The sequence below is a fragment of the Podarcis melisellensis genome (genome assembly GCF_964234715.1).
Source record: "Podarcis melisellensis genome assembly, chromosome: 18".
Lineage (NCBI taxonomy): Eukaryota > Metazoa > Chordata > Lepidosauria > Squamata > Lacertidae > Podarcis > Podarcis melisellensis.
The window spans coordinates 7,906,386-7,927,509 of record NC_138536.1 but is presented as its reverse complement, the minus strand read 5'-3'; the positions used below and the strand labels follow the sequence as shown (position 1 = coordinate 7,927,509).

The 21,124-nt window shown below is 43.5% G+C and overlaps 3 protein-coding genes across 11 annotated transcripts in view; 2 read left to right on the top strand and 1 right to left on the bottom strand.

The window, feature by feature from the left end:
- Positions 1 to 21,124, bottom strand: part of LOC309360855 (uncharacterized protein) — a 143,993-nt gene that overhangs the window by 2,239 nt on the left and 120,630 nt on the right. Inside the window, exons 7-9 of one of the 7 annotated variants that reach the window (XM_081895799.1) lie at positions 13,294 to 13,416; positions 2,921 to 3,042; positions 1,341 to 1,467 (exon numbers count right to left, since the gene is read on the bottom strand). In XM_081895799.1, coding sequence (XP_081751925.1) covers positions 1,449 to 1,467; positions 2,921 to 3,042; positions 13,294 to 13,416 — 264 coding nt within the window. In that variant the 3' untranslated portion in view covers positions 1,341 to 1,448. Of the gene's footprint in view, positions 1 to 1,340; positions 1,468 to 1,997; positions 2,083 to 2,920; positions 3,043 to 6,613; positions 6,704 to 11,849; positions 12,636 to 13,293; positions 13,417 to 14,840; positions 15,022 to 19,351; positions 19,500 to 21,124 lie in introns of those variants that run through there. The other 6 variants (XM_081895798.1, XM_081895800.1, XM_081895801.1 and 3 more) reach the window with 6 other exon arrangements.
- LOC309360982 (vomeronasal type-2 receptor 26-like) lies at positions 1,412 to 8,268 on the top strand (the record flags this gene model as incomplete). The annotated part of the gene is made up of 6 exons (XM_081895995.1): positions 1,412 to 1,638; positions 3,178 to 3,469; positions 3,762 to 4,571; positions 5,296 to 5,523; positions 6,549 to 6,675; positions 7,355 to 8,268. 6 exons carry the CDS (start codon positions 1,412 to 1,414, stop codon positions 8,251 to 8,253), a joined length of 2,583 nt encoding a protein of 860 aa, XP_081752121.1. The 3' UTR covers positions 8,254 to 8,268.
- LOC309360745 (vomeronasal type-2 receptor 26-like) lies at positions 12,655 to 20,957 on the top strand. Of its 3 annotated transcripts, none has more exons than XM_081895570.1 (5): positions 12,655 to 12,772; positions 13,564 to 13,855; positions 15,677 to 15,904; positions 19,345 to 19,471; positions 19,959 to 20,957. In XM_081895570.1, exons 1-5 carry the CDS (start codon positions 12,729 to 12,731, stop codon positions 20,855 to 20,857), a joined length of 1,590 nt encoding a protein of 529 aa, XP_081751696.1. In that variant the 5' UTR covers positions 12,655 to 12,728; the 3' UTR covers positions 20,858 to 20,957. The 3 variants fall into 3 exon arrangements, with proteins under 3 accessions (XP_081751696.1, XP_081751697.1, XP_081751695.1); XM_081895571.1 differs by having other exon boundaries at positions 12,735 to 12,772; positions 13,548 to 13,855; XM_081895569.1 differs by lacking the exons at positions 12,655 to 12,772; positions 13,564 to 13,855 and adding an exon at positions 13,960 to 14,957.

Below are 21,124 nucleotides of genomic sequence, written 5' to 3'. Positions count from 1 at the left end.
TTATTTGACTTCCTTGTCTGTAGCGGTCCACAGATATGCCTTTATTAAGGCAAGATTTAACGCCTTTCCTTCCAATGTCTTGAATAATAGATTTTCCAATGGTCAGATCTCAGCGGTGTGTGTATGTGATAATAGATCTATAGAATCCTTACAACATATACTATTCTGTTGTCCACTACATTCAGTTTCTCGGATCAGATTTTTGTCCCCTTTATTATTGGAAATCTCAGGTGACTCCTTGGAAAAACAGCTAATACATTTACTGCAAGATTCTGATCCGAGTAGGTCTCTTTCTGTTGCCTGATTTCTGATAACAGTATTAGTTTACAAGAGGAAAAATGGATTACTCTATGATTATTGATTTTGCCTAAATAATATTGATTTATATTGATAATTTCATATTTTAAGCGCTATATTGTTCTTATTTTAATGGAATGTAGAAATTTACGGTTTGAGATGTACTTGATTTAAATGTATTTTAATTTGTTAATTTTACTTTGTTATACCTGTTTTGCTGCATGATCTATTGAATATGGGCCTATGGCTGTAATAAACTAAAAATAATAATAATAATAATCCACCCAAAGTGGCCAACTAGAAGAAGAAAAAGTTTGGATTTCATATCCCGCTTTATCACTACCCTAAGGAGTCTCAAAGCGGCTCACAATCTCCTTTTCCTTCCTTCCCCACCACAAACACTGTGAGAGGTGAGTGAGGCTGAGAGACTTCAGAGAAGGGTGACTGGCCCAAGGTCACCCAGCAGCTGCAGGTGGAGGAGTGGGGAAGCGAACCTGGTTCACCAGATTACGAGTCCACCTCTCTTAACCACTACACCACACTGGCTCTCTAAAGCATCTCTAACAGATAGCCATCCAAACTCTGCTTCAAAACCTCCAAGGAAGGAGAGTCCATGGTCGGATCCAGCTCCTTCTTTGGTCCTTGTGAGCAAAGTTCAGGCCAAACTTCCAACTCCCCAAAACACCTTTTGACTTTTCTCCATCATGTTTTTCTCCAGCTCTGCACCTGCTGCTTAAGCCATTCAAGACTCCAGAAAGTCAGCATGATGAAACTTATTCCACTTGGAATAATCAAAATTATAGTAATCCCATCTTCTAAGTGCTCAGGAGATATTTCTGGAGGTTACATCAGCCTCAGCAAGTAGCATGACAATCTTAATTGCGCTGTGAAAGAAAAAGTTGGTGCCGAGAATATTTCCTGTGTTGGAGACAGACTGAGTCAAGATGCAGAGCTGGCGAAAGAGGGGTGTGCCTGCCTTGTGCTTCCAAGCTCTGAAGGTAGAGTTGAACACCACCCAGATTGGGAAAGCCCACCCAGTCTGGCCTTGAAAGAGTCTTTGGGTTCTTCTGCTTCGCCTCCTTGGCAGGTAAGAGGAGGAGGAGGCAGAGCCAGAATGAGATCCCTGCTCCTTCTGTTGCTGCTTCTGCTGCTCATGATGCCCTTTGGAGTCTGCGGGAACCACAAGGCGAAGTGCCCCTTGAATCTGGTCAGGGATGAAACGGATGCTCGCAATTACTACCGGCCTGGACACTTTCTCATCAGTGGGATCATATCTCCAAAACACCTTTATGAGGAAACGCCATACAACTTTTCTCAGACACCCTTCGCCAGGGCTGAAGAGTATGTACTTCACAGTTTCACGGTCCTCCAGTCCTTCTAGTGGTTCCTATTTATTAAGGAAAGAGCCCCTTTCTCAGGGCTGGGGAGCAAAGGGCGGATGTTGCAGGAGTAGCCTGCCCTGACCATTGGTCTTGCTGGTTAGGGTGATGGGAGCTGGGGAGTCCAGTAAAAGATTCCACACAAATCTCTCCTAATTCAATGTTCTCTGGGTCTTCCTCAGTGAAACACTAAGTGTTGCTTTTAGTAGAATGTAAGGATGCCAATCAATCTGGTCAGGAGTCAAAAGGATGCAATGAATTTTCCCACTTCCATGAAACTCAGGCAATTTCCAAGGCTCAAGGGTTTTATTCAATATTATTCCATTTGGACAATTCAGAAACTGTCATTAGGGAATGCTACAGTTTTACAAATGGAATTTAAGATCCTTTGGGTGACATTTGGTAGCTGAAGAGGAGAAAAGATGTGCTTTAAGGGAAATGATGAATAAAATAATATGAATCAGGAGACTTCCTTGTTTGTGGAGTCAGGTCTCTAAAATGTGAAAAGGAATTATTCCTTTTTTCACCCACAAACAACTTGCCTCATTTCTAAGTAGTGAGATGTTTGATATTTCTTCACTTGGAATCCATAGGTACCTGTTTCCTATCCCAGAGGGAGGCATGAAACTCAAACAATTTCCAAGCTGCCAAAATTAGTTTCTGTTTATTCTATTTGGATCATTTGTGAACAACCTTAGCCCAGTTCTCTTGACACAAGATCACAGGAGACCTACAGCCCACCATGGGCTACATTAAAGGTTTCCTCCTCCAATCCCAGGACTTTTTCCTTTCTGTCACTGTCTTTTTAAAAATAATTAGAAGCGTTTTAAGAAACTCTTGAAAATGGGTGGATCTTTATGGGTGGAATGATATGCTTCAAAGAAAATGATTATATAAAATAATACAGACCAGGGGGTGTCCTCATTGGTGGAGTCACTGATGAAAAACATGTGCAAAATTATAGGTTTTACCACACACTCAAACCTGAAAGCCACCAGGCCTCATTTCTAAGTAAAAGTGTACTGAGGTATTTGGTGCTTCCCCTCCTTCAATAAAATTGTCTCTTATCTACCTATAGTCAAGCCCCTTGGAAGAAGCCAAAGACCACTGGAGCAAAAGCAGCCCTTGCAGCAACTTCCCAGTATAGCACACATTTTGAGGGGCACCTTCATTTCTTACTCATAGAACCACGTTAGAATAGAATCATAGATTGCAGAGATGGAAGGGACCCGGAGGAATCTCACCTGAAGCATCCATGACACATGGTCACCTTCGGAGGGAGTCTGTTCCACTGTTGAACAGCTCTGTGTGCTGTTGCATCAAAGCTCCGGTCAGGGAGCAGAGATCTCCAAATTTTTATTCTATACTAGGCTGTAAATGGTTTGATATTAATGCAATAGGATTAATCAATAAATACTAATCTTTTTGGATCATATAATGTCCCCACCCCCATTAATATGAACACCAGTTTCACTCTTTTTAAAGGATTCATTTATTGCAGGGAGCCAGCTAGGATCTACTGGTACATGTTGTCTTTCCTGTTCACCATCCAAGAGATCAACCAGGATCTCAGGCTCTTACCCAACATCACCCTGGGCTACAACATCTATGAGAACTATTTAGATGCAGGGATGACTTCGGACGCCATGCTAGAGCTGCTTGCGGGCAGTGGATGCAATACTCCCAATTATCACTGTGGAGAACAGAATCCCCTGCTGGCTGTTCTTGAAAGAAGCAACACTTTCATCTCAAGAGTGATTTCAGCCTTGTCAGGCATCTACAAAATCCCACAGGTAAGTAGTGGGAGAGCATGGAGGGAAAGAGAATTTCAACTGCTTAAGATTCTACTTTCTCTTGGGAGGGGTCAAGTGGGGATATTTTTCAAAACGGGAAAATCCTGAGCTATGGATTCAACATCCCTTTTTCAAATCTGAGCCTTCACCAACTTGACACCTACAGATGTTTCAGACTAAAACTCCCTTCAGCCTCAGCCAGCAGAGATTTAGATATCAGTCATTTCATATGATTAAATAACCGTTATGATGAAACTAAAATAAATTACTGATCTTTTGCTTTCCTTGCTAGATCAGTTATGGTTTCACTGCCCAGGTTCTTGAAGGTAAAACCCTGTTCCCTTTTGTCTACCGGATGACTCCCAAAGAGGAAAGTCAGTACCAGGGGATTGTTGAATTGCTCCTGCATTTTGGATGGACGTGGATTGGCCTCTTCGCTCCAGACAATGACAATGGAGAAAGATTTGTGAGCGCTGTGAAACCTCTGATGCTCAGGAGAGGGATCTGCATTGCTTTTTCACAAAGACTACCAGAAAATGATCCAGATCAATTTTTCAGGCCTGGGAAACCTTTTTTCCTACGGAGAGAAGTTGGGGTATTTTTTTACTATGTAACCAATGTAATGGGCATCGTTCTACTCCTGGCAATAAACATTGCATATGAGAAGGAAATAGGGGCAAAAGTCTGGATCACAACAGCTTTGCTAGAAATCAGAACTGGCTTTTACATCCCTCCAAATTTATTCCAGTACCTCCATGGTTATCTGTACCTTGCAATTCAGACCAGAATAAGGAGCAGCAAAGGTGACAACTATAAATTGCAGACCAATCTTGGGGATTATTTCAATCAAGCATTTCAGTGTTCATATTCAAAGCATCTGTTGTCTGTGAAAGGCAGGGCAAGATGCAGAGAGGAGGAGAAACTGCATCCATTGCCCCAAGAGGAGCGTGAGACCGTCCTGTCTCATGACCGCTATGGCACTTACATCCATGTTCAGGCTGTGGCTCAGGCCTTGCATGCTTCGCTTTCATCTAGATCCCAGAGGAGGCTGATGGTGGAGGAAGGAGAGCAATGGGGACCCCAAAGGCTACAGCCGTGGCAGGTTTTTCCTCCCCCTTTTTGCAAACTGCAGTCCACACAGATGCTGATCTTGACTGGGGATAGACCTGTAAAATATCATAGTTAGTATTGGTATTAGTAATAATAGCATACTGCCCATCATTTCTCTGATAATAATAGGGACATCCCATTCCATAATGGTAATCTTACTGTAGATACCCAGGGCTTTTTTTCTGGGGCTTGGGACTCACTCAAACTCAGTTCTGGCACCTTTCAGGTGGGTACCATTGCCATTCGCAGCGGGAGGTATTCCTGGTGAGTTTCGGCACCTTTTTTGCTAGAAATATATCACTGTTTATACCCCACACATTTTTTTGGGTTGCCTCAGCACTCTGGGCAGCTCCCAAAATAGAGAAATTCTTACTAAAATATTAAACATATTAAAATTTCCGATACAGAATTGGACGGCTTGCGGGTTGGATAACTCCACATCCGCCAACATTTCTCCAATGAACAAAGGGACATTCTAAGGAAAAGTGGGACATTCCAGGATCAAATGAAAAACTGTCTCTAATTCAGGGACATCCCTGGAAAATTGGGGCACTTGCAGGTTCTGTAGTAATAAAAATGGCTGAATAGGAATTTCAGTCTACATGAGATACATTACATGCAGGCCCCAAATCAGAAGAGGTTGAAGTGAGTAGGACTGAGATATCCATCTTGGCTTCACGCTTTCTTAGTGCTGGTCCTTTCCTCTGTCATTCCAGCTTCACCCTTTCTTGAGAGAAATCCGGTGTCTGAATACTTCCAGAGGCAGGCTATGCTTGGATGAGAACTGGGAGCTGCCAGCGGACTTTGATATTATGAACTGGGCGATGTCTCCCAATAAGTCTCATGTCGTTGTGAAAATTGGGAATATAAGGAGAGAGACGTCTGCTAGCATAAAGTTCACCATTAACCCAGAAGCCATTGAGTGGCCCAAGAAATTCAACAAGGTAGGGGGAATCACAGAAAGGGGAGGCTAGGAGATCCTAAATATGATTTTCCTTCAACAACTGCTGCAAAAAGACTATGGTAGATCAGGTTGACCAATGATGTATTGACCGTCCAATAACAACTGCAACCACCACTCCTTCTTCCCACAGCAGCTGAGATAGGAGGGGATTTGGGATGTTCAGAGAAAAGATAGAGCCCAGAGGTCCTCAGAGAAGACACCATCTATTTCCAAGCCAGACAGAGAATTTAAAAATTCTGGACAGAATCTTCGACAGAAAGGACTATGTAGATAAGAAGAAAAAGGAAAACCGCTAGGGAAAAGGGAAAATACCTATTAAAAGCGAACTATTGGGTTTTCATACATGCAGAAGAATGGAAAGTAATTTATTTTAGAAATTATAATTACTAATTTATTGTGGATTTTAAAATTTGTGGAGTAAGCTCACTTGTAGATGTTGCAAACGTTAAACTATTGTACGTGCAGGAATTGAGAAGTGCACAGCTGTTGGTGAAGGATGAGAAATTAAAAAAAGCAAACCCTATTGTAATATAAGGTTAATGTTAAGGAATGGCACATGAACTAGAAACAACTAGGGAAATAGATCAGCGACAAGAGGAAACCTTGCATGCCTCAAGAACAGAGTGAGGGAAACCAATATTTGGAAAAGTCATATTAAATGTGTCTTAATTAGCGGTTGAGAGATTATCCGAATCCTTAAATTTGGGGAAATCACATTTCAGACTCCATTGCCACTTTCTTTGAAGATTTATTAAGCAGGGAATCAGGTAAATGGAGAAGAGGAAACAGAGTTCTGTGGTGCAAACCTCAGTTCTCCTGAACGAATTATGAAGAACATGATATTCTGGTCACTCCAATGGTCAGTGGGGGGTTGAAAGGACCCTGATGAGGGGGTCAAAGGCTGCAGTCCAGAGATCCGTTTCAATTCACTCTATGAGCAAATTACATACCCACAAATACTCCCAACTGTTCCTCTTTGTTGCACCTTCTTGTCTTCCTGGTTAGGCCGTGCCTCGTTCCAGGTGTACAGAAAGATGTCGACCTGGATATACCAAGATGGTTCTGGAAGGAAAGCCCGTTTGCTGCTATGCTTGTGCTCAGTGTGCGGAAGGGACCTTCTCCGCCCAGGAAGGTGGGTGACTCCAAGGGGGAAGGTATTTCTGGAGAGAGTAAACACAGGGCAGAAATTCAGTCTCACCCACTTTTTGTGAGATTTCTGCAGACATTGGGGAATGTGGATTCTTCCTCGACATCCATAGGATTAATCAACTTTATTACATTCAGGAAGGGAGTTGAAAGGAGTGGCCATAAGGAAGAAATCTCTGGGGTTGAAAGTGGGCAGCTATGAGAGGAATGCCCATAAAGCATTCTTTCTTTATTTTTTATACCAAGTCACACCAAAAAGGAAATAATTTTGATAATTATAAAAAATAATGGACAGGTGATGCAAACCAGCAAATTTTTAATAGCAAAAGCACAATAAAAAATAAACAATACTTCATATGAAAATTATTACAATATAATCAATGGACTGTTTTGATCTCACTACTATGAACATTGCATGGAAGCAACAGAAAACTGCATTTAAAATGTCAAGTTAAAGAGCTGTTTCTTCAGGACTAGGCAGGATCCAAACAATGCAGATAACAGAAGCGGAGTGCTACTCAGTTTATCCTAGATCACAATGTTGCTTTACCTATTTTAACATTCTTATTTCCTGAGGTCCACCACAGAGGTTTTCAAAACGTAGCAGAGCACAGATTATTAGGGATGTAACTGATGCTGCAGCCACTCTTTTTCCTCTTCCTCAGATGCAGAACATTGCACCAAATGCTCAGAAGATCACCATTCAAACAAGGACAGAGATCAATGTGTCCCCAAAATTACCACCTTCCTGGCTTATGAAGAATATTTAGGAATGTTTTTAGCTTCAGTTGCCCTCTTCTTTTCTATAACAGCAGGCATTGTGTTGGGAATCTTCATTAAATACAAGGACACTCCCATAGTCAAAGCCAACAACCGGGACCTCTCCTACATCCTCCTCGTCTCCCTCCTGCTTTCCTTTCTGTCCTCCTTCCTCTTCATCGGGCGCCCAAGGAAAGAGACCTGCCTTCTCCGACAAACGGCCTTCAGCATCATCTTCTCAGCTGCTGTTTCTTCTGTCTTGGCAAAGACCATCACGGTGGTGCTGGCCTTCCTGGCCACAAAGCCCGGGAACAGGGTGAGGAGATGGCTGGGCAAGAGTCTGGCCAACTCCATTGTCATCTCCTGTTCTGGGGGGCAAGTTCTCATCTGCACCATCTGGCTGGGCTCTTCTCCCCCATTCCCAGAGCCCGACATGCACTCCCAGGTGGAAGAGATCATCCTGCAATGCAACGAAGGGTCTGTGGCCATGTTCTACGTTGCCCTCGGCTACCTGGGCTTCTTGGCTGCCACCTGCTTCACGGTGGCTTTCCTAGCCAGGAAGCTGCCTGGCTCCTTCAACGAAGCCAAGCTGATCACCTTCAGCATGCTGGTCTTCTGCAGTGTTTGGGTGTCTTTTGTGCCCACCTACCTGAGCACCAAGGGCAAGTACATGGTGGCCGTGCAGATCTTCTCTATGTTGGCCTCCAGTGCTGGGCTTCTGGGCTGCATCTTCCTCCCCAAGTGCTACCTTGTTGTGCTGAGGCCTGATCTGAACACAAAGGAGCACCTGACAACCAGAAATTAAAGGGGCATCTGATTCTTAAAATGTTCCATGTTCCTTGATGTCCAGAAGTGCATAAAGGAAACACAGCTACTCATCCATGTTGCTCCTTTTCCACCTCTGAAAGAGACTGTGTTCATTCTTAGCCCAGGTTTTATGTAGTCCTGTTGACATGAACAGGAAGATGGGAGAAAAGTTCTTGGTTTCTTACTTTGCCAAGGATTACAGTGAGTCCTGGTGTACTGCCCTTAGTTTGAAAACTACTATCTTTTAATAATATTGTGTTTAGGGAACTTGTATTTATCTCACAACAAGATAGTCTAGAGGGAGTCAGGAGTAAGGTTTTTTAGTCTGTTTGCTTTGATATTAACCATATCAGTTCTGATATTCAACCATACTTTCTAGTTATGTCATTGCTAGATATTCAAATACCTGTGCTCCATTTTCTACAGGTATGCTGCATCATTCAGAAGTTCACTTCACATCATTTCATTCTCCTAAACTTTGTATATTAATAAATAGAGAAAATCATTTAAATTATCTTCCGTAGTCTGCTGGTTTAATTTCTGTATTGTGTAAGCTCTGCTCCCTGTTCCAAAGAGTAGCAACTGACCTTAGCCAAGCCTTGATTGGAGTACAATGGATTTTATTGCGTCGTCCAGGATATGACACATTGTGCACTGATGTTGAGTGGATCACCAGATTACGAATGAGCCAGCAACAAGTTTAGCATTGGAGGGAATCAATGAGACGATGCCAAATAGTTGTATTCCCTGCCTGACAAACCTTTTAAGAGGAGGCATCTTATGCTCAGTCCGGAAGGAAGAGCGAGAGGCCTCCTCCTCCTCCAACTCAGGTTCCTCCCATTCAGGTCCCCATTTATAGAGCAAAATCAAGATCAGATGGGAAGTGAAAATAATTGGCAGAACAGCCACTGATGAAGCATTTAGAAGAGGTTAATAAGCCAAGATTGCATCCTACTTAAACTTTCAACACTTCAAATTGGTGGAAAGCTTACTAAGCTCTCAGCAATTCAACCTGTAGCATTCCAATGAAGGGTGCAATAGAACTTTGTATGCAACCACAGCAGCTAGAACTTTATATACACAGAAATGGAAAGAGTTCCCCACCAAAGTGGAATGGCTTATGAAACTGGTGGAATATGCTGAAATGGTGAAATTACCTGCTAAAATTACCATACAAAAGCATATATATATTAAAACATCTGATAAAAAGGAGTAATAAAAACACACATTGAGAAAGGAGAGGTGGGGAGTCAAGAAGAAATTATGTATTTATTTTTACTAATTGTATAAGAAGAAAGGTGTTTTGGAATATCTATGGAGACTTTATTAAATTTATTGTTATAAAAAATATATTTTCGTTAAGGATCCACACAGATTCTTAGGAAGTTGAGGTAATTTGAGTCTCTTTTATTATTTTAACCTTTTGTATGTTCTGAAGTAAGTTTGTAAACTTTTTTATGATTGTCCTGCCTTATCTTTACATAAAGCGCTTTGGGAGTTTTTGGCCTAACCCTGTGGTACGTGGATTTTATGCAAGAGATGAAATGAGTAAGTAAGAAAGAAGTAAATATTAATAAATAAATGGATAAAGAATAATAAAACTGCTAGAATGCTAGCCTGGTGCAACGGGCATGGCGCCTCAGTTGTCGCTCGCGCCGAAGTGCCTGCTCTTTCTTATATATATTGCCCCCACCTCACTGAACCACCCTTAAAACCAATGCTAACTATCCCAGAGTATTCTGTAGGGGACCTGGGTGTGGGGGATAACCAGTGAGCTGGAGTCTCAAGCAGATGTTTTTCAAATAACAATAAAGATTTATTTTAAAACAAGGTAGTATAATACAAGTGGAGAAACTTAGGTTACTTCAATAATAATACGCTACTTCAATTCATTTTCACAGGTTTCAGCTTTATAGTTTGGTTCCTTTCTAAGGCGGTACTTTCCTTCAGTTAAAGGGAAAGGGACCCCTAACAGTGAAGTCCAGTCGCGGACGACTCTGGGGTTGTGGCGCTCAACTCGCTTTATTGGCCGAGGGAGCCAGCGTTTGTCCGCAGGTCATGTGGCCAGCATGTCTGGGTCATGTGGCCAGCATGACTAAGCCGCTTCTGGAGAACCAGAGCAGTGCACGGAAACATCGTTTACCTTCCCACTGGAGAAGTACCTATTTATCTACTTGCACTTTGACGTGCTTTCAAACTGCTAGGTTGGCAGGAGCATGGACCGAGCAACGAGAGCTCACCCCGTCGCGGGGATTTGAACCGCCAACCTAGGCAAGCCCTAGGCTCTGTAGTTTAGACCACAGCACCACCCACGTCCCTCTTTTCCTTCAGTTACCCACCCCTTTAACAAATCCAGCTCCTGAGGGACTTTCAGTAACAGTCTTAAGGGTTCACCACACACACCCTTCCTTCATTGGGTTTTGGAAGTCTCTTCTTTCCTCAGAAGAGTCTCTCTCCTCCAGACGAGTTTGAGACCTATGTAGACCTCAGCTCCTACTTCTGTCTCACCCTCAGTCTCCCAGCAAGATCTGGTCCTATTACTCCCGCAGGACACTACACTCAGACACTACACTCAGTCCTTCACTGTACAGTGGAGTGGACCTTTTCTCCAGAACCAACTCTGCCTCCTCAACACTCTTTGTATTTCAACCTGACTCCTATCCTATCTCCCTACCTAACTCCCAACCTCCTTCCTCAACCAGCTCAACTCAACCAACCACACCACCCTCAACAGCCCAACTCCCTGTCTCCCTCCAACGCCTCTCTTTTTAAACTCTCCTTCCTGGAACCACAGCCAATCAGAGGCTGCCATTCTTTCACCATTTCCTGGCAGGAGATAAAAGTAAAAAATAAATACTTATGGAACCAACTTTTCCGTCACACCTGGCTTCTGCACACCCAATTGTTTACAAGTAGAGAAGTTTCTGCTCAAAGACCAGGAGCAAGTTGGCTCCATGTGCAACAGATGCTCACCTTCTCCCAAACATGTCGAAGAGGAAGGAAGAGTCGAAAGTTCAAAGCAACATTTCTCCCCTCAACCAACCCCAGAGAGCTTCCCTCTGTTGGAGAAGCCTTTCAAAGATGGGGTGGAAATTCACTTGAAGTCGCTTTGAAGCCACCAAGGCGCTACTTCCCTTCAGGGAGAGAACCAGAAGGGAGCGGCAGGTATCAAGCAGCTCAGACCCACCCAAAGTGGCCAGAGACGGGCTTGAGAAAACCCTCCCCATCGCAGGCTCCACCAGTCTCTGTCTCTAGCAGCCTCTAAGAAAAAGATCCCACCACCATGTATCCCGTTCACAGTAATAAGGAAGCCTCCAGGAAGCAAGATCCCACCACCATGTATCCCGTTCACAGTACTGAGGATTCTCAGCATTCTCCATTTATTCCTTCATATTTATTTACTTGTTGAATCTATATACCGCCCTATGCCTGGAGGCCTCAGGGCGGTTCAGAACAAAATCAAAATAAAAAAACCACAATATATATAATCAAATAAAAACTACAACCCAATAACAGCCTCTGCCCTCCCCAAAAAACCCTACATTTTAGGTTGGATGCCTGGAATACGACGCTAGGACTTCTTCATCTGGCTGCTGTCCATCCCTGACTGTCCGACCTCTTCTTAAAACCCCCCAATGAATCATAGAATGGGAGACTTGGAAAGGGACCCCAAGGTCCTCTAGTCCAACCCTCTGCAATGCAGGAATCTCAGCTAAAGAATCCCAACAGATGGCCATCCAACCTCTGGTTCAAAACGTCCAAGGAAGGAGAGTCCATGGTCGGATCCAGCTCCTTCTTTGTGGTCTTGAGCAAAGTTCAGGCCAAACTTCCAACTTCCAAACACACCCCTTGACTTCTGTGCACCATGTTTTTCTCCAGCTCTGCACCTGCTGCTTGAGCCATTCAAGACTCCAGAAAGTTATTGTGATGAAACTTATTCCACTTGGAATAATCAAAATTATAGTCATCTCATCTGGTGAAAGCTCAGGAGATATTTCGGGAGATTGCATAAGCCTCGGAAAGCAACCGCAGCATGACAATATTAATTGCGCTGTGACTGCGAAAGAAAAAGTTGGTGCAGGGAATATTTCCTGTGTTGGAGACAGACTGAGTCAAGATGCAGAGCTGGCGAAAGAGGGGTGTGCCTGCCTTGTGCTTCCAAGCTCTGAAGGTAGAGTTGAAAACCACCCAGACTGGGAAAGCCCAGGCAGTCTGGCCTTGAAAGAGTCTTTGGGTTCTTCTGCTTTGCCTCCTTGGCAGGTAAGAGGAGGAGGAGGAGGCAGAGCCAGAATGAGATCCCTGCTCCTTCTGTTGCTGCTTCTGCTGCTCATGATGCCCTTTGGAGTCTGCGGGAACCACAAGGTGAAATGCCCCTTGAATCTGGTCAGGGATCAAACGGATCCTCGCAATTACTACCATCCTGGACATTTTCTCATCAGTGGGATCATATCTTCAAAACTCTTTCTTGTGGAAATGCCATACAACTTTTCTCAGACACCCTTCGCCAGGAATGAAGTGTATGTACTTATTTGCAGATGGTTTCATGGTCCTCCAGTCCTTTTAATGGTTCCTATTTATCAAGGAAAGAGCCCCTTTCTCAGGGCTGGGGAGCCAAGGGCTGGTGTTGCAGGACTACCCTGCCCTGACCATTGGGCTTGCTGTTGGAGGAGTTGGGGAGGGGTGTCTAGTCAAAGATTCTAGGAAAGGGGGGGTGCTCATTCGTGTAGTTTCTGATCCAGAATATGGACAAAATTATAATTTTACCACACACTCAAACCTGCAAGCCACCAGGCCCCTTATGTAACTAAAAGGGGACTGAGGTATTTGGTGCTTCTCTACTGTCAATAAAATTGTCTCTTATCTACCTATAGTCTAGCCCCTTGCAAGAAGCCAAAGACCACTGCAAGAAAAGCAGCCTTTGCAGCAACTTCCCAGTATATCACAATTTTTGAGGGGCGCCTTCATTTCTTACTCATGAAACAATAGTAGAAAAGAATCATAGAGTTGTAGAGATGGAAGGAACCCGGAGGAATCTCACCTGAAGCATCCATGACACATGGTCACCTTCGGAGGGAGTCTGTTCCATTGTTGAACAGCTCTGTGTGCTGTTTGCATCAAAGCTCCGGTCATGGAGCAGAGATTTCCAAATTTTCATTTTATGCTAGACAGGAAAAGGTTTGATGTCAATGCAAAAGGATGGATAAACAAAGAAACAAAGAAATATTAATCTTTGTGGATCATATAATGTCCCCAACCCCATTTATATGAATGCCAGTTTCACTCTTTTTAAAGAATTCATTTATTGCAGGGAGGCACCTAGGTTCTACTGGCACATGTTGTCTTTCCTGTTCACCATCCTAGAAATCAACCAGGATCTCAGGTTCTTACCCAACATCACCCTGGGCTACAACATCTATGAGAACTATTTCGATGCAAGGATGACTTCGGACGCCATGCTAGAGCTGCTTGCAGGCAGTGGACACAATATTCCCAATTATCACTGTGGAGAACAGAATCACCTGCTGGCTGTTCTTGAAGGAGGCAATACTTTCATCTCAAGAGTGATTTCAGCCTTGTCATGCATCTACAAAATCCCACAGGTAAGTAGTGGGAGAGCATGGAAGGACAGAGAATTTCAACTGCGTAAAATTCTATTTTCTCTTTGGAGGGGTCAAGTGGGGATATTTTTCAAAACGGGAAAATCCTGAGCTATGGATCCAACATCCCTTTTTCAAAACTGAGCCTTCACCAACTTGACACCTCCAGATGTTTCCGACTAAAACTCCCATCAGCCTCAGCCAGCAGAGATTTAGATACCAGTCATTTCATATGATTAAATACCCGTTATGATGAAAGTAAAATAAATTGGTGATCTTTTGCTTTCCTTGCTAGATCAGTTATGGCTTCACTGCCCAGGTTCTCGAAGATAAAACCCTGTTCCCTTTTGTCTACCGGATGACTCCCAAAGAGGAAAGTCAGTACCAGGGGATTGTTGAATTGCTCCTGTATTTTGGATGGACATGGATTGGCCTCTTCACTCCAGACAATGACAGTGGAGAAAGATTTGTGAGCGCTGTGAAACCTCTGATGCTCAGCAGAGGGATCTGCATTGCTTTATCAAAAAGAGTACCAGAAACTGATATAGATCAATCTCTCAGGACTGGGGAACCTTTTTTCCTATGGCGAGAAGTTGGGGTATTTTTTTACTATGTAACCAATGCAATGGACATCATTCTACTCCTGTCAATAAACATTGCATATGAGAAGGAAATAGGGGCAAAAGTCTGGATCACAACAAATTTGCTAGAAATCAGAACTGGCTTTAACATCATTCCAATTTTATTCCAGTACCTCCATGGTTCTCTGTCCTTTGCAATTCAGACTGGAATAAGGAGCAGCACAGGTGGCAAATATAAATCGCAGACCAATTTTCTGGATTATTTCAATCAAGCATTTCAGTGTTCATATTCAAAGCATCTGTTGTCCGTGAAAGGCAGGGTAAGATGCAGAGAGGAGGAGAAACAGGAGCCGTTGCCCCAAGAGGGGCATGACGAAGCCCTGTCCCAAGACAGCTATGGCACTTACATCCATGTTCAGGCTGTGGCTCAGGCCTTGCATGCTTCGCTTTCATCTAGATCCCAGAGGAGGCTGATGGTGGAGGAAGGAGAGCAATGGGGACCCCAAAGGCTACAGCCGTGGCAGGTATTTCCTCCCCCTTTTTGCAAACTGCAGTCCACACAGATGCTGATCTTAACTGGGGATAGACCTGTAAAATATCATAGTTAGTATTGGTATTAGTAATAGTAGCATACCGCCCAACATTTCTCTGTTGAAAATAGAGACGGCCAATTCCATAACGATAATTTTACTGTAGATACCTAGGGCTTTTTTTTCTGGGGCTTGGGAATCACTCAAACTCAGTTCGGGCACCTTTCAGGTGGGTACCATTGCCATTCGCAGCGGGAGGTATTCCTGGTGAGTTTCGGCACCTTTTTTGCTAGAAATATATCACTGTTTATACCCCACACATCTTTTTGGGTTGCCTCAACACTCTGGGCAGCTCCCAAAATAGAGAAATTCATACTAAAATATTAAACATATTAAAATTTCCGATACAGAATTGGACGGCTTGCGGGTTGGATAACTCCACATCCGCCAACATTTCTCCAATGAACAAGGGGACATTCTAAGGAAAAGTGGGACATTCCAGGATCAAATGAAAAACTGTCTCTAATTCAGGGACATCCCTGGAAAATTGGGACACTTGCAGGGTCTGTAGTAATAAAAATGGCTGAATAGGAATTTCAGTCTACATGAGATACATGCAGCCCCAAATCAGAAGAGGTTGAAGTGAGTAGGACTGAGATATCCATCTTGGCTTCCCAGTTTCTTAATGCTGGTGCTTTCCCCTGTCATTCCAGCTTCACCCTTTCTTGAGAGAAATCCGGTGTCTGAATACTTCCAGAGGCAGCCTGTGCTTGGATGAGAACTGGGAGCTGCCAGCGGACTTCGATATTATGAACTGGGTGATGTTTCCCAATACGTCTCGTGTCATTGTGAAAATTGGGAATATAAGGAGAGAGACATCTGCTAGCATAAAGTTCACCATTAACCCAGAAGCCATTGAGTGGCCCAAGAAATTCAACAAGGTAGGGGGAATCACAGAGAGGGGAGGCTAGGAGATCCTGAATATGCTTTTCCTTCAACAACTTCTGCAAAATGACTACGGTAGATCAGGTTGACCAATGATGTCTTGACCATCCAATAACAGCTGCAACTGCCACTCCTTCTTTCCACAGCAGCTGGGATAGGAGGGAAATTTGGGATGCTCAGAGAAAAGATAGAGCCCAGAGGTCCTCAGAGAAGACACCATCTATTACCGAGCCGGACAGAGAATTTAAAAATTCTGGACAGAATCTTCGACAGAAAGGACTACATAGATAAGAAGAAAGGGGAAAACACCTAGGGAAAAGGGGAAATACCTAGTAAAAGTCAACTATTGGGTTTTCATACATGCAGAAGGATGGAAAGTAATTTAGTTTAGAAATTATAATTACTAATTTATTGTGGATTTTTTAAATTTCTGGAGTAAGCTCACTTGTAGATGTTGCAAACGTTAAACTATTGTATGTGCAGAAATTGAGAAGTGCACAGCTGTTGGTGAAGGATGAGAAGTTAAAAAAAGCAAACCCTATTGTAATATAAGGTTAATGTTAAGGAATGGCACATGAACTAGAAATAACTAGGGAAATAGATCAGTGACAAGAGGAAACCTTGCTTGCCTCAAGAACAGAGTGAGGGAGACTTCCGGGTTAGCGCCATCGGCAATGGCAGTGTTCCTCTGACTGAGAGGAACCCTCTCCGTGGAATTCGGGTCGTGCCACCGCGGTGAAGGTGCAGACCCTTTAAAAATCCCAGGCGGAGGAAGCCTGGGAACGTGGGATTCGGCTGACACCAGGAGCGCCCCCCTACCCCCAGGGAAACCCCTTTTTTGGAGTTCCGAAGTGACGTGGGGTGCGCGGCGCGGTGTTTTGAATCAACCACTATTTTTTACGGAGTGAAGCTGTGTAGCCGTTGCCGGAGAGCGCTGACTTTTTCTTGTGGACAATTGGATTTCAAACAACAACCCGTGAGTAGAACGGAAATTGGGCTTTTAAAGTATTTTTAAATTGGCACCGATCGGGGAAGGTCTAAACAGGAAGTCCACCTCGCCTTTCTGTAAATAAACTGAAGCAAAGAATTTGCTAACTAAGGTTGTGGAGAGTCTTACCTAAAGGATTAAAACTCCACTGATTGAAACTACTATCAATACTCTTTTCGGAAGCAGGGAGGCGTGCAGGAGAAGGTCAAAATTTGGGAATTGAAGCGCCACTTCCCTAAACCCGGGAGCGGTCTGCGAGAGCCCGTGAATGGTGAATAGATAAATTTGACAGCTAGCTGTCAAGATAGAAAAGAAGGACTTTGTTGCTATTGTCAGTTTCTGTGTTTAAAAAGAAGGAAGGCAATTGGAATTGCTACAAGTTTGGGACTTTTGGGACCGTGCTGGAAGGAGTGTAAATGGAAACTGTGTCCCTCTAGAGGGAGTTTTGGGATAGTGTTGCAAGGATGCAGCTGGGAAATTGGTTCTAAAGATAAAGCCTTTGAGAAACTAGCTTTGACCTTGGACATTTCAAGGATGGCGGCTGAGAAGGAAGTCGCGTCTGAACTGAATAGGGCATTTTATCTGCTGGGAAAGCTGCAAGAACAGTTAAACGTCATGGCTACCAATGTTGAAATTTTGGGAACAAAAGTGGGCATCAGCAAAGAAGTAGACAAGAACCCGGCACAGGAATCTCTTTTAACTGAACAAATTGAAGAACCAGAGAAGGAGAAAGTTGCTGTTGTTAAAGTGATGCAAAGGGGGAGTCATAACCCCACAGAGGCAAATGGTGGGTTATAACTTGAGGCCTTATACGTCTGCAACTAGGAGAAGCCAGTTTTTGGAGATGAGAGCCTGGCTTGGTTTGGAAAATGAAAGATGGAGAGATCACCCTATGTGGGGATCAAATAACTTTTGGGATTTGAATCTGAGCCAGGTGGAGATTGGAGCCTCTGGGGCCTTTGGATCTGGAAGGAATGTGAAACAAGATTTGGAATATTCTATGGGCCCTACCTTTAACTATGGAAGTCTGGCAGACTCGCTAAGAAGGAATATGACTATCGCTGGGTTGGAGCTCCCCTGAGATCTGTTCTTTAACACCAAAGACCATCAAAAAGATCGGCAGAGGGGACATGAAAGAGAGTTAATAATAATAATAATAATAATAATAATAATAATAATAATAATTTATTATTTATACCCCGCCCATCTGGCTGGGCCTCCCCAGCCACTCTGGGCGGCTTCCATAAAAACCAAAAATACAATAAAATATCACACGTTAAAAACTTCCCTGAACAGGGCTGCCTTAAGATGTCTTCTGAATGTCAGGTAGTTGTTTATCGCTTTGACATCTGCTGGAAGGGTGTTCCACAGGCTGGGCGCCACTACCGAGAAGGCCCTCTGCCTGGTTCCCTGTAGCTTTGCTTCTCGCAATGAGGCAACCGCCAGAAGGCCCTCGGCGCTGGACCTCAGTTAAGAGCCTCGGACTTAAGATCTCCGGGTTGATGGACTTTTGGAGAACTGTTGGCAGGGGCCGAAACCGGGGAGGGGAGATGGTGAAAGAAAAATTGGGAATCTAAAGTGTATATATTGTGTATATTTTTTTTTCTTTTAACGAGAGATGGGGAAATCGTGGAATGGAATTTTTGTGACCCTAGGGGAAACGTCTTAAGAGAACAAGTTCAGATATATAAGTTTTAAGGAGAAATAAGATTAAATAAAGTAAAAGTGGGTGGCCAATTGGTGAATGAGAGAATGGAAACTACAGTATGTTAAGATAAGTTATAAGGATAAAAACAATGATGAAGGATTTGCTGAAATATCTATTTGAATTAGAATACAAAGAGGGGAGGTGTGAGGAGGTCAAGGAGAGAAGTTAAGAAAGGGAGTTATAACAAGGTTTAATTTGTTCTTTTGTCTTTTTTATTGTATCTTTTCTTCTTTTTAGCTGTTTTTGCTTTTTATTTTTTTATTTTTCTCTTGGATATGTTTTGTTTTTGTATATTGTGTTCCTTTTTATAATCTTTTAAAACTAGAATAAATATTATTTGGGGGGAAAAGAAGAACAGAGTGAGGGAAACCAATATTTGGAAAAGTCATATTAAATGTGTCTTAATTAGCGGTTGAGAGATTATCAGAATCCTGAAATTTGGGGAAATCACATTTCAGACTCCATTGCCATTTTCTTTGAAGAATTATTAAGCAGGGAAACAGTTAAACGGAGAAGAAGAAACAGAGTTCTGTGGCGCAAACCTCAGTTGTCCTGAACGAATTAAGAAGAACAAGATATTCTGGTCACCCCAATGGTCAGTGGGGGGTGGAAAGGACCCTGATGAGGGGTCAAAGGCTGCAGTCCAGAGATCCGTTTCAATTCACTCTATGAGTGAATTACATACCGACAAATACTCCCAACTGTTCCTCTTTCTTGCACCTTCTTGTCTTCCTGGTTAGGCCGTACCTCGTTCCAGGTGTACAGAGAGATGTCGACCTGGATATGCCAAGATGGTTCTGGAAGGAAAGCCCGTTTGCTGCTATGCTTGTGCTCGGTGTGCGGAAGGGACCTTCTCCGCCCAGGAAGGTGGGTGACTCCAAGGGGGAAGGTATTTCTGGAGAGAGTAAACACAGGGCAGAAATCCAGTCTTACCCACTTTTTGTGAGATTTCTGCAGACATTGGGGAATGTGGATTCTTTCTCAACATCCATAGGATTAATCAACTTTATTACATCCAGGAAGGGAGTTGAAAGGAGTGGCCATAAGGAAGAAATCTCTGGGGTTGAAAGTGGGCAGCTGTGAGAGGAATTCCCACAAACATTCCTTTTTTTATTTTTTATACCAACTCACACCAAAAAGGAAATAATTTTGACATTTGTAAAAAATAATGGACAGGTGATGCAAACCAGCAAATTTTTAACAGCAAAAACACAAAAAATATAAACAATGTTGCTTTACCTATTTTAACATTCTTATTTCCTGAGGTCCACCACAGAGTTTTTCAAAACGTAAAAGAGTACAGATCATTAGGGATTTAACTGATGCTGCAGCCACTCTTTTTCCACTTCCCCAGATGCAGAACATTGCACCAAATGTTCAGAAGCTCAGTATCCAAACAAGGACAGAGATCAATGTGTCCCCAAGATTATCACCTTCCTGGCTTATGAAGAATATTTGGGAATGGTGTTAGCTTCCGTTGCCCTCTTCTTGTCCTTAACAGCAGGCATTGTGTTGGGAATCTTCATTAAATACAAGGAAACTCCCATAGTCAAAGCCAACAACCGGGGCCTCTCCTACATCCTCCTCGTCTCCCTCCTGCTTTCCTTTCTGTCCTCCTTCCTCTTCATCGGGCGCCCAAGGAAAGAGACCTGCCTTCTCCGACAAACGGCCTTCAGCATCATCTTCTCAGTTGCTGTTTCTTCTGTCTTGGCAAAGACCATCACGGTGGTGCTGGCCTTCCTGGCCACAAAGCCTGGGAACAGAGTGAGGAGATGGCTGGGCAAGAGTCTGGCCAACTCCATTGTCATCTCCTGTTCTGGGGGGCAAGTTCTCATCTGCACCATCTGGCTGGGCTCTTCTCCCCCATTCCCAGAGCCCGACATGCACTCCCAGGTGGAAGAGATCATCCTGCAATGCAACGAAGGGTCTGTGGCCATGTTTTACGTTGCCCTCGGCTACCTGGGCTTCTTGGCTGCCACCTGCTTCACAGTGGCTTTCCTAGCCAGGAAGCTGCCCGGCTCCTTCAACGAAGCCAAGCTGATCACCTTCAGCATGCTGGTCTTCTGCAGTGTTTGGGTGTCTTTTGTGCCCACCTACCTGAGCACCAAGGGCAAGTACATGGTGGCCGTGCAGATCTTCTCTATGTTGGCCTCCAGTGCTGGGCTTCTGGGCTGCATCTTCCTTCCCAAGTGCTACATTATTGTGCTGAGGCCTGATCTGAACACAAAGGAGCACCTGACAACCAGAAATTAAGGGAACATCTGATTCTTAAAATATTCCATATTCCTGATGTCCATACGTGCCTAAAGGAAACACAGCTACTCATCCATGTTGCTCCTTCTCCACCTCTGAAAGAGATTGTGTTCATTTTTAGCCCAACTTTTATGTAGTCCTGTTGACAGAAACAGAAAGATGGGAAGAAATGTTTTGCTACCTTGCTTTGCATACTGGTCTACTGCCCTTAGTTTGTAAACTACTATCTTTTAATAATATTATGTTTTGGGAACTTATATTTATCGT

Coding starts and splice junctions, on each gene's coding strand:
- LOC309360745 (XM_081895569.1), top strand. CDS start 14,211: ATGACTCCCAAAGAGGAAAGTCAGTACCAGGGGATTGTTGAATTGCTC. Junction 14,958..15,676: donor AAAGGCTACAGCCGTGGCAG/GTATTTCCTCCC, acceptor CTGTCATTCCAG/CTTCACCCTTTCTTGAGAGA. Junction 15,905..19,344: donor GGCCCAAGAAATTCAACAAG/GTAGGGGGAATC, acceptor CTTCCTGGTTAG/GCCGTACCTCGTTCCAGGTG.